Source organism: Thalia democratica, chromosome 2 (assembly GCF_965202585.1).
Source record: "Thalia democratica chromosome 2, ktThaDemo2.hap1.1, whole genome shotgun sequence".
NCBI classification, from domain to species: domain Eukaryota; kingdom Metazoa; phylum Chordata; class Thaliacea; order Salpida; family Salpidae; genus Thalia; species Thalia democratica.
The window spans coordinates 29,785,769-29,798,808 of record NC_139166.1 but is presented as its reverse complement, the minus strand read 5'-3'; the positions used below and the strand labels follow the sequence as shown (position 1 = coordinate 29,798,808).

Here is a 13,040-nt window from a genome sequence, read left to right as displayed (position 1 = left end):
ATTTATTGTTAAAACCTCAATACTAAGTTGTATATTGAATAGTTGTTAGTAAACTAAACACTTAAAGTTCATATGTTGATCTGTTTAAAATAAATAGTTCTCAAAAAATTTATAAACTTATGTAGAAAATTGTCTTTTTAGTTTTACACAAAATTTAAATACTTATCAATATTTCTAATTTAAGATTTTTAGTATTATTTACATACATCATTTGTTTTTTACAATATTTAAAATAGAGTTGGTCTTCAAATGCTAATGTTTTATTATATTACAGGTTTTGAAAACTTAAGTAAAAATTTTAACTATATATTTAACTGTGAATGAAATATTTCTGAAAGTTAAATAAAAAAAATACAATTGTTTTTATAAAAGTAAAAATAAATCAGCTGGTGCATGGCTAATTTTAAGCGAAAGGGTAGTATTGATGGTCCTTATCCCTGCAAAAATAAAAGTTTTAATCTAAAAACTAAAATTGAATTATTAAAAGAAGCGAAAAAGACTATAGATTGAATATGTTTTATAATAAAGTAATGTACATAGCAGTGCCAAACTCTATCAGTAGTCGAATAACAAAATGGTGTTGTAATAAATACTTTACAACTAAAATATATTTTAGTATGCTCAATTTTTATACAACAAAAGCTACATTTTTTACTCAACTCACCAAGGAAATGTAATGCACCTATAGTCCTTGTTCAGCTTACTTATTTTTTCCATTTCTGAATCATCGAGATTAAAGTCAAACACCTTTAAACATAATGTACAATTTAAACAAACTTAAAGCGTGGCGTACATCTAAAGAATTTTAAGACTTTTTTCAGTTAAACTCAGTTCATGTTGTTTTTTCTTTCTCGTTTTTAGTTTTTGTTGATTGAAATTACTTTTTTCGCTAAAAACTTAAATAAAAAAACTTTGTGATATATATTTACTTTTTAAGTTCTTTTAAAGATTAATAAGTCATTAATTAAACAACTTTTACTTGAAACTAGGTATTCTAAATAAGATATATTAGAGTTTACTTAAATGTTGTAAAAAAATGAAGGGAATTTTAATACTACTAATAAAATATTAAAAATTAGGGGAATTCTAATTGAAAAGTCGTTCTAATAAATAAAATAAGTAATTTAAAATTCAAACTGATACTCAGTAAGTAATAATTGTTTTCTCTATTAAACATTAATTATTTTTTTAACATTTATAACCTTTAGTCCATTTGTATAACTAGAAGTTTTTTCTGAATATATAATAAATAAGCTTTAGTAAGTAAGCTTTAACATAATTTTAATCTGAAAGCTTCAATAGAATGTTTTATTTATCTATCAAAACGTATTTATGTCAACCTCATAATTGCTTTGTATTCTAGAAGGAGTAACGCTCTTCGGAATTACAACCAAATTTCTTTGTAAAAGATATCTAAGTACAACTTGACCTGGGGTTTTTTTCAATTTGTTTGCTATTTCCTTAATTGTAGTATTTTCAAGAACTGGAACATAGTCTGGTCTTTTTCTACGGTTTAACATTTTTTTTTGTATTTATCAAACATTTTAATGTAAGTCTTTATAATTTAGTTATTGCGATTTATAGAAAAATATAACGTCAACTTTTTTGTTATTTATAGTTTTTAAAATTATTATTGCTTTAAACTTCTTAATATATGAAATTATTTTTTACTAAAAAAATAAGGTTGTGAGTGCTAATTTTCGTTGAAACTTGCGCAAACTTACTCTTAAAATTATTTCAGTAAAATTTATTATTAAGTTATCTAAATTTAACAAAAACGCTCCACAAACTCGATTTAAACAAACCTAGGATTGTCAGGTGAAGAAAATGGAGAGTAGGCAGTAACAACAACATCATGTCTTTGGCAAAACTCTACGAGACCCACCTGGGACAAATACGGGTGAATTTCTATCTGGTTTACCGCCGGTTTTATTTCAGACAGACGCAAAACCCTGTCCACTTGCTCAATATTAAAATTAGACACTCCAATGCTTCGAATCAATCCTTCTTTTTGCAATTTTTCAAGTTCCTAGTATAATATGCTATATTGGAAAGCTCCAAAGGGAGCTTAGTACTGACATAAGAACTATACTAAGAAAAACTTAAATACATCAACTTAAGTATTTACTCCGATTTAGAAGTTTTTTAATAATATATTTAGTTTATCTAAGTTAAAACAGAGTACATAATTTTAATAACCTTGTAAGTATCCATGTAATCAACATCATTAGATTCTACTTTTGTCTTTGCATCATCTAAAAAAGGTGTCGTTACGCCCTCATAATACTAAAAGTTTTAAAACTCTTAATAAAAACTTATTAAATAGGTTTTATATAAACAAATACTATTTTTATAGATAATTAAGTGAGGACAAAATTATGGTATTTTTTTCATGAATTGAAGTTTTATTAACCTTGTATCCTACAGGAAAATGAATTAAGTACAAATCCAAGTAATCGAGTTTCAAATTTTGAAGAGATTGAGTCAATGCTCCTCTTACCATGCTCGGCTCGTGAAAACACCCCCACAACTTCAAATAAAACAATTTATTGATAAAATTTCAAGTTTTGATACACTTATACTCTAAAAATAAAGGTAACTTTGTCGTATTTTTTAAAGAAGCCACATAGTAAAAAAAATATCGTTAATCTCTTTACCTTAGAAGTAATAAAAAGTTGATTTCTTTCTACTTTCTTCTCTTGGATTTTCTTTTGCAAAGCAGCTCCTACTTCGTCTTCGTTTTTGTAAAGCCATGCACAATCTATATGACGGTAGCCACTGTCGATAGCTGACTCTACTGCTTGTTTCACCATTCCTTTCGGTGACTAAAAATGTATTTAAAGTTATGATTTTATTTTAATTAGAAAATATTCCATGTTTTTTTTTTAATAATCACTTTGAAAGTTTTAAATTTCGTTTTAATGCTGGTTTTTATAAATCAACTAAAATCTTTTTAAACATTTAAACAGTGATAAATCACGTGTTTTTTTTCTTAGAGTGGTCAGTTATCTCTAAGCTTTTTATAAAATTGTGAGTGTAAATATAGTATAGTTAGTAGAGGTACATCATTTTTCTAAAGTATTTATATTATCTACATCATTACTAAGGTAAAACTTTAGTTTTAAAAGATAACAAAAATTGTAAAGTACATTAAATTTTTACATAACTGTATCATCATTTATTTTGATTTACCTTCCAAGTTCCAAGACCAACTACATTGATTTCATACCCAGAACTCAACTTCACGGTGTGTCCTGATGACATTTTTCTACTTTAATATTAACTAAAATCTAAGCTGAAAATATTTAAGGCTTTTTTAGTCAATTTTATTAAAGTTTGTAACAATATTTGACAGTTGTTTATTTTGTCAGTTGGGATTTTTTGCCAGAAAAGTGAAAAACATTATAATGTAGCATTTATTTATGTAATATATTAGAAAAAATAATTAAGTTTGTGAAACAGTTGGAACCAAACAGTATTACTTTTAGAAATAATTTTAATTTTTGAAACTTGTTTCTATTTTAAATTAAATCTACAATAATATATATCAAAACGTAAGATGATTTTATCTTACTTATTGCTTTCATTTTTCTGTTTTTGAAAACTTTCAGGATAACCCTTTTGTTATTAAGCTCTTGTTTGTTACTAGTATATCAATTTCTAAAAAAAATTATGCTAATTTTGTAATGCGACAAAATTATTGAAGAAGCAGTGTACTCTAAGTGTTACGTAAGAATAATAGATATGTTGTATAAAATAAAGATTATTGCTGTATTACAGAGATCGGCAAAATTATAAAACTTACAGCAAATTTCCTAGAAAAAGTTGCTCGCGGGCCGTACAACATATTAAAATGTCATCTTCGGGCCGCAAATATTTAAAATATTTGTAGTTATAAAGTAATGAATTACTATTATAAATCCATAATGTAATAAAACATGCCACTTTAAACCAGTAGTAATTATTGTTTATGAGCTTTAAGCATAATTTTAAGTTCTTACCTCAGAGTATTTTATTTTTATTATTCTAAAAGTTATGTTTTTAGTTCGATAGTACATTGCAGGTCGCAAATTTTCGCTTTGTGGGACGCATTTGGTCAGCGGGCCACAGTTTGCCGACCCATGCTGTGTATTACTACAAAAAAAAAAGGTATTAGCAGATTTGTTTTATATAATGTGTTATCTAAAATGCTGACTATAATAAGTGATGTAAGTTATAAATTTTAAACCTAAGATAAAAATTCAGAATGTGCCAACTACTTGACATAAAAGTAGTTTCTGTGCAATTTTTTTGAAACTTATTTAAACATTTTCTTTGCAAACATCATCCGAATAATTCAACCTTACTAGATGGACCCTTATTTTTTTTTTTCTAACTTGATGTTATACAATACATATAGTCCTGGACAAGACGTTAAAAGGTATCCAAGTAGTGTTCGACTCAATAACCAAAAGGTTTTATCGTGCACCAGGTCTTAGGACCAAAAATTTTGAGAGCTTTTGTTTGTCGTTCAATAAACAATATTATATATACGACTAAAGCTATAAATATAAAGTGGTTTCAAAAAAATACTGTAATTAGTGTTGTGCTTAATAAAATAATTTTCACAAATAGTTACATAATACTTGTTGATTTTTTTACGCCTATGGTTTCACCTGTTTAAGTTTATTTAACAGTCTAACTGAAGTTTCTTAAGTGTAAAATTCTAGTGAGATACTTAGAAATTGAAAAATTTTTATTCAAAGTGATACTTTGCACAGTTGGACGTTACATATATGAAGAAAGTTTTTAATATTTAAGATTTTGTCAACTAATTTTTACACAAGTAGGTTGTAAACATGCCATTACTACAAATTGTTTTGAAATCAGTTTTTATAATAAACCATCATTGATAAATATGTAAACAATTAGCTTTCATACAAAAAGCTATATAAACCAAGTCTCTTTTAACATACATATTTTAAACATTTCTTTACGCCAGTTATATATATAGACTCCGTAGATCCGTAGATATAGACTCCATCTTGAGACTCCGTAGATCTGGACTCCATTTTGAGACTCTGTAGATCTGTTCTTAAATTTATTTGAGAGCAGTGAAACACCGTTAGTCGAAATAAAGTTTTGACACAAAAACATCTGTGGTATATATTCCAATAAGCTTAGCTTATCAGGATCTCTAGGATTTAACGCCTTTTAACGTTACATCTTATATATTTATATGTAATCAGTTTTTAAGTTTTTAAGAATAAGAGGCTCGCTATACTAACATATGGCTGTAATTAGGACTATGTTATTTGGTTCTGTGGTATAAGTCATTTTCGCAGAAGTACAACAAATATCATAAACTAAATAAAGTATTTAAAAGATAGTATTTAACAGGCATGTATTAACATATCATAATGAAACTTTAAATAAAAATGTCATACATAATTACACTGTGGTACCTTCCATAACAGTTTACATGATTAACTGTATACTTAACTTAAAAATCACGACATATCTCTACTGCACTAAATTTGTGCTGTTAGCGTTAAAAACTAAAAGAAAAAAAAGTTTAATCTTTATTTTTATATAAAAAGGAACGAATAAAAAATACTTAAACTAACTTGGTTCAAATTTAAATAGCTCTTGCTTAGTTTTGATATAACTTTTTTCATTCTGTAAACTGTTTATTAAACTTATTAAAACAAAATACTGCAAAAATAAACCTAAACATTTTTATTATTTAAAACTACAATAAACTATTTTTTTTATTCCAACCACATACAAAGTATTTATTTCAAGAATACTTGTCTTAAGTTTTGTGTCAAACATGCTCGAAAAATGTTTTCAAAGTATGAGTAATACCCATAAAAATGTTATACTATGTACCAAACGTACAGCAAAACTATCCACAATAAGATAACCGTAATCTGTTAACGACACTAAAGCTAATTTGCTGTTTGAAAAAAATCGTAAAGCTTACAAAATCTTTATACACTATTAAGAATTTACAACATATAAAGGAAAAAACGATATTTTAACTATATATTTTAAGTATTTTAGTAAAAATAAAGTAAAATTGTTCACTAATATTTAATTTCTAGTACCTCACAAAACTCTTTAAATAAAATGCCTTGGCAAACTAACTCAGTTCTTTTTACATCATTTTTAATTATAGGTAGAAACTTTTAACTAATTAGAGATATTATATCTAAATGTAAGTGAAATTAAGCTTTAAAAAAATTTTATAATGAAAACCTAAAAAAAATAAAAGTTTTAAACAATATGTTATTACATTGCATATATACTAAACTGATGCTTATTTTATAATTATTTTTATATCAAAATCCTTATTTAAAACAATTTACGTTTGCAAATTTTGTAAAGTGAATGTTTAACTGTTATCTATAAGTATTTATAAAATCATATATGATAACAAACAAAGATTAAATTCTAAAAACATTTAAAAGCGTAGTTTATAGTAAAACACCATTTCAAAAAACAATGATTAATTGTTTTTTTCTTAATCACTGACTATTCAAGTTACTAACTTAATACTAAATTCACAGATTAAAAAACTAGACCAATTTGTATCAAAAAATAATTGTAAGTGAGTAGTTTAGTTTTGAAATTCATAAAATAAGACAAAAAAAATATAAAGATTTCTGTAGTTAATTTGTTTTTACTGTTACTTTTGTAGGTTTTAATTAAGGTAAAACATTTATTTTTAATATGTAGTTTAATTTTAAAGAATTTTCTTATACTCTTAAACTATTTATACCTTAGAATATCTTTATACAACACTACACTACGAAAAAATTATAATAAGAACAATACTTTTTTTTTAGTCATCTACAAAGTAACTTTGTCAAAAATGTTAAAGCTACATCTATGTAAACAATTAACGTGAACTTATCTAATAAAACTCGTTAAAACCTTAACATTCTAAGAGTTTTAAGTGCAAAAAAAGTCATTCCACGTTTTTGACGTAGATCATTATTTAGTCATTTGAATTTACTTACAACAACATATCCGTAATACATTTTTACTTTTGAGCTATAGATATTTAAACAACAACTAAAATTTAACATAACAATATTTTTTTTCAATTGAAAATTTTAAAAGTATAATTACCCATAATGTAGCTATGTTATTATATTTTTTACATTCTAAAATTTCTTAACCAACAGATACTTTGCAATGTATAAAAATACTGTGTTATTCATATTGATGCATGATTGAGTTAAAGAAACTACTTAAAATTAATTAAAAACGAAAATATTACTTTAAATACTTAACTAGTAATTATGTTTCTAATCAAAACTTGATTCTTTAAACTTAAAACATAGAGTTTACACCAAAATTTAACACTAATTAATATTTATCATTATCTCTAAAAATTAGGTGCCACTTGTAAACTTACTTAATTGAATAAATTTACTTTATTTCTACGATTAATAAAAAAATATTATTATCAAGAGTAAATAAAAACAAAACTAACTATGTAACAACACTTTTATTAAAAAAACTGTAATAAATTAATTAATAACGGTTTGTTAAAATTTGTTTACAATAAAGATTTATTTTAGACACAATTGTCACCAAATACAGTAAGATTAAGTACAAAAATTTCTTATTAAATGTTTCATCGTAATTTTTATAAGTACAATTCAGTATATATATATATATATATCAGCAAGTTTTATTATTCTAAAATACATTTTCTAAAGAATTTTATAAACAGAAGTTAATATATATTTTGCTTTTTTTTTTAGTTTTATGTTTTTAGGTGGTTTTTTTTTATAATTACTTTAGTTTTGATTTAAGATTTAGAAAAAGTTTTACTTTAAAAATACAACATTTTTATAATTTTTTTTTTTCAATAAACTTATCTTATTGTTTATCATTCAACAAAAAACAACATTGTTACTAATATATTTGAAAAGTCATCTAAAGTTGAAATATGTTTTAGTTAGATGTTTTCAGAAATACTTTTAAAAAAAAAACTTAATTTGATGGTCGTTTTTATGAGTCATCATTATTTTACGTTTTTTTTATGTTAAAGAAGCTTTTAAATTTCTTTTTTATATAGATTCATAACATTAATTTCATTTCATATAGGTAAATTTACAAAGTCTTTGATATAATGCTTTTAAAAATTGTAAATAGTTAAGTTACTAACCTAATTACTCTTAAATTAAAAGTCTGAAGTATCTTATTTATTTTTGCATTTATTTTCTTCTTATACGAAAATTATTGTAGTAAACAATTTCTTTTACTGCTTGCTTATGTGGTTTATCCTGATGTTGTTGAATTTATACTCCATATAGGTATAAATTCACATTTATAAACTATTTAAAACAGGTCAGTTTTTTTTATAGCTTTAAGTTATTGTTTTAAGCAAAATTTATTCTTCACCTTAAATAACCATTTATATATTTTTCATTATAAGTTATTTTGAGTTTTATATCTAGTTAAGTTATGTTCTTCTTTTTATAAGTGTTTTTGTTGTCCTTATATATTTTATTTTTGTTAAGTTACAAATTCTTAATGCTACATAGTACAATTTTTTTTTATAACAGAAAATAGATAAAGTAAATAGTTGGTGTGTAGCTAGATGACCGAAAGGTCTTTTTATACACTAAGTACTTTGACCAAAATATTCGAGCCTTGATTTTTTATCGTATTCAATAAGCATCAGTAAAAATAAGTTTTAACAAAGTTGGAAATTTTTATAAGTTTAAAAATTTCTATATTTTGCTTAAATGATCTAAACCGATTTTATTATATATAAATACACATTAAAAATAGTCTAATGTTATTATATTTTGAATATAGTTTACTAATTTTCACTATGTGAATAAACTTGTTAAAATAATTTATAACTTATATATAGATATAAACTTTGAGTAAACTGCTCACAAATTTAGACATGAAAAGTATGCAAATTTTTTTTAAATTACTTAATTTAAGAAGTCTTTCACTTAGTTTTTATGATAGTTGTTTTGTTTTAATATACAAACGTTTTTTTAAATTTTAATTAATAAAGTTCTGTTCGTTAAAACACGCGTTAAGCTATCACGTTAAAGAAATAAACAAAAAGTATTTTATCTTATATTATGCTGCATAACAACCTTAATTACAAATAAATTAACTTTTCTAGTAATTTTGATATTTGTTTTCTAGATATTTGTTTAGTTTGTGTTTCATGCAAAATCTTTGATTTTTCATTTAATTATACAAATTCACTAAGTTAAGTAAGTAATTGAAGTTGTATAATTTTTTCTAATTTTAAAGTCAGTTATTGTCCTGGTTTACTTTAATTAATTGGAATACTTTTTTAATTTAATTTTTAAAAAACTAAATTAAGTTTATATTTAGAAAAAGAAATCAATTTGATAAACTAATATAACAAAAAAAAAGTACGGCGAATAATGACCAATGAAATATACATAAAACAAAACCTTAAGTAAACTCTAAATAAAAGTTAGATAGAAGTCTGAACAACGATGAATTATTTAGACAAAATCAAAACTTTATTAAAGTGAAAAGTGTACTAATTTGTGCAAATAGGGCAGTGTAAGATGTTTAATTTAGTACAGCTTTAATTTGTAAACCTTCTGTAAGTTAAACTAATCAGAAAAAATTATGTAAACCTTATCTCAGCACACGTTTTAAACTACATCAACAACCTGTACTGTATGTATAAACGATTTTCAGAATGCTTAATCGAGCAGTATCCTATAATTGTAATTTGTATTAAAGTTTTAATGTAACTGATAAAAATTGTTGTCACTTTTACTCTCACAGACTTACATTGTGGTGTCGTGACTGTAACATTAGATTTTATGTTTTATTTTTTTTATAAGTTAAAATTTTAGTATCAAAAAAAAGTAGTAAAGGTAAGTTTACATACAAAATTTTGAATTTTACATACATAAACATAACAACAATTTTTGATTAAGGAAACTTTTAAAACAAGATAATTTTAAAAGTATAAATTTAATGAATCCAAAATTTTTTTTTTTAAAGTAGGTAATGTCTACAAGCTTAATGAGAGTAAAACTTTTTTGGTTTCTAACTAAAAACAGTTCTCAGCTCTCACATTTATGCACAGATAAAAAAAATATACAAAGATATTTAATAACATTTTTTGACTGATACTAAGTTCAAAAAGTTAGACGGTGATTTTAACTCAACATTGTCATTTTTTAAATATTTAGAACTTTCTTTAGTGAAGGATAAAAAAAATATAGTTTAGATTTAAAAGATTTATACTATTTGAAGTCTGGTAATAAAAAAAAAAAAAATTGAATTTTTGTATTGGACTACCATTATAGAAAAGAATAAGTTAAAAAAATCAATCAGTAATAAAAAAACAAACACTGAAATTACGTTTTTAGATTTTAGAAACAAAATAATCGTTAAAAATGTTTTAAGATCAATTCAAAGCTAGAGATGTAAAATTTTTTGTATCCGCATTAGCTCGCTAAAGAGTTTGTTTTTCTTCTAATATTTAGCTAATTGCAGATTGCAGTATGCAACATATTGAATAAACAATTCTACTAAAACTGCAACAAAACAAACATTATATATCTAAAACATTTCAGTGTTTTTTATAAAGTTAAAAAAGCTTTTAAAATTCAGTTTATTTACTACCTCTTGCCAGGGTAATAAAAAGACTTTGGAAAACAAAAACAGTTATATACAGCTGATAATTGTAAATCTATATAATCTTAATGTTTTTATATTTCGACTATAGAAATTTTAATAGCTCAAAAAGATGTTTACAAAGCAAACTAAGTGCAGCTCTATGATAGAGTTATTTTCTCCACACAAATCCATTGAGTGAGCATTATCTTTTTTTTTTTGTTAAATATTACATCTATGTGTTTTTTTGCTTTAAAATTATATCCTTTATACCATTATGACTTAGACACCTCACTTAAAATTTGTTATCTAGGAGTAGGGTATATAATTATAACCTGCATTTTCACCACATATAATTTTTTTTATCCTTATATTGTCTTTGTATATTAACTTCAATTGACAGTTTTGATTTTGGTTCTAATGTGTTTCAAAGTATTTTTTCACAGTATTTTTTTATTAGTATAAAATATATGCTATTCAAATAACTAATTTTTAAATATTGAAATTGTTAGTATGTATTTTATTTTGGACAAGTTATAAAACAACAGATATATTTTCTGAAAATTGTCAAATGATCAAGACTATTTTGTATTTGTATATTTATATTAAATTATGTAGTAAAGTTTAGATTATTTCGTTTAGTAAAATAAAGTTAGTTTACTCTAGCAGATTACTGTACATTGTTTTGCATGATAATGCTATTTTGGTACAGTTTTAAGTCATTTATTTTTTAAATTATTCTATATTACTATATACTTAATTATTAGTATTATATGATCTACTGTTTATCTTCTATATTTTAAAATGTAACTGTACACCGTACATCAACATGAATACTTAACCATTTTTGTTAACTTTTTTTTAAATGGTAAGCATAGCAATACAGTGCTTATTCACTTATCCGGACTTCACTTATCCGGACAGTTTTGTTCAAAAGAAAATTCAAAAAATTTTCAATATTAAACACTAACATTTTTTTATGATACAAATATTTAAGCTTTCATGCTGTAAGAAAATTTTAAGTGATTTTATAAATTCCGTAAGTTTTCTGCTGAAAACATGAACAAACTATTAAACATACGTCTATCTTTTCTTATTTTAGCAAAACTTACAATAAAAACTAGTTTGTTAGAAGTGTTATGTTTCCGTTAAATTGACTTTAAACTTAGTCAAAGTTTTTGGGTTTTCTTTATGTCTTTGTTTTTTTGTTTCAAAAGTTTTTTTTCACTTAGAGAGATAGGTTTACATTATTTTTTGTTATTAAAGGTAAATTAAATTTATATTTTCTCTTAAACAAAAATCAATCTTTTTTTTTAATTAATAGTAAGGGCAGGTGGAATTACAAATGATGAATTTTACTTGCTTGACCCTCAAAAAATGTATATTGTTGCAGAGGGTTAGTAAGTCTGGTGTTTTTCTACCTTAGAATAAATAAATTAATTAACCTAAAATTTAGCTTTAATTATTTATCATTTTATTATATATTACTCACAATTACTATGTATTTTTTTTACCACAACACTTTTATTATGCATTGCATTATATGCAACAGTTATATTATTACATGAAAAAATTGGTTTTTTGAACTTATCAGGAATTTTGGTTATCCGGACATGTTTACAGAAAAATCTTGCCCAACGTGTCCAGATAAGTGAATAAGCACTGTACTGAACAAATCCCACTACTTTTTGCTTAAGAGAAAGCTATTTTTTAAAACATTTATCTATAAATTTCAGTCTCTTGTGTTTTAGAACTTAAAATTTCTTAACTGACATATTTGTTGCTCTGAAGTAAGAACATTAAACTAAAGATGATTTTATTTGATGATTATTTTAATAACCAATTATGTGTTGTAAGTTTTTTATATCATTTCATTGTCATACAGCTTAAATATTTAAGACGTGGGCGAGTTTTTTATGACATAGTTAAATACCTAAAGCTTACGCTTTTAGCTATTTTAAGTATGAAAAATAAGTTTTATCAAAATAAAAAATTTTCTAACTTATATTTTTCATTGTTAAAAGTTTGGATTTAGATATTTATTTACAAAAACTTATTTTTTTATTCCGTGGTAAAACTTTGTTCTTTTATGACATAACCACTGTGTGTTTGGCCAAATCAGTTTTTTTGGAAAGATTGGCAAAATGTCAACACAAATTTTATGAAATTTAAGAATGTTATGTTTCGACATTAATTTTTTTAAAAGACTTGTTTTTGTAACTTAAATAGTTTTAATTATTATTTTTCTAACCTCAATTTTAAAGTCTTTATTAATCAGTATAAATTTATTTACAAATTTGGTTTTATTATGGTAGTATTTTTTAGTAAAATAACTTATATTTTTTATCTAAATTGTATGAACACTTAAACAATAATTATCATGTAAAATATTTTTTCATAACAGTTAA

General features: G+C 23.8%; 1 protein-coding gene across 1 annotated transcript; it reads right to left on the bottom strand.

Annotated features, from left to right (window-relative positions):
• Positions 1-284: 284 nt before the first annotated feature.
• Positions 285-3,308, bottom strand: LOC145849926 (aldo-keto reductase 1B-like). The gene is made up of 8 exons (XM_082955042.1): positions 3,193-3,308; positions 2,658-2,825; positions 2,414-2,530; positions 2,200-2,286; positions 1,806-2,029; positions 1,341-1,506; positions 665-747; positions 285-437 (listed from the first exon to the last, which is right to left on the bottom strand). The coding sequence occupies exons 1-8, from the start codon at positions 3,262-3,264 to the stop codon at positions 404-406; spliced, it is 951 nt and encodes a 316-aa protein (XP_082811168.1). The 5' UTR covers positions 3,265-3,308; the 3' UTR covers positions 285-403.
• Between the last annotated feature and the right edge of the window lie 9,732 nt (positions 3,309-13,040).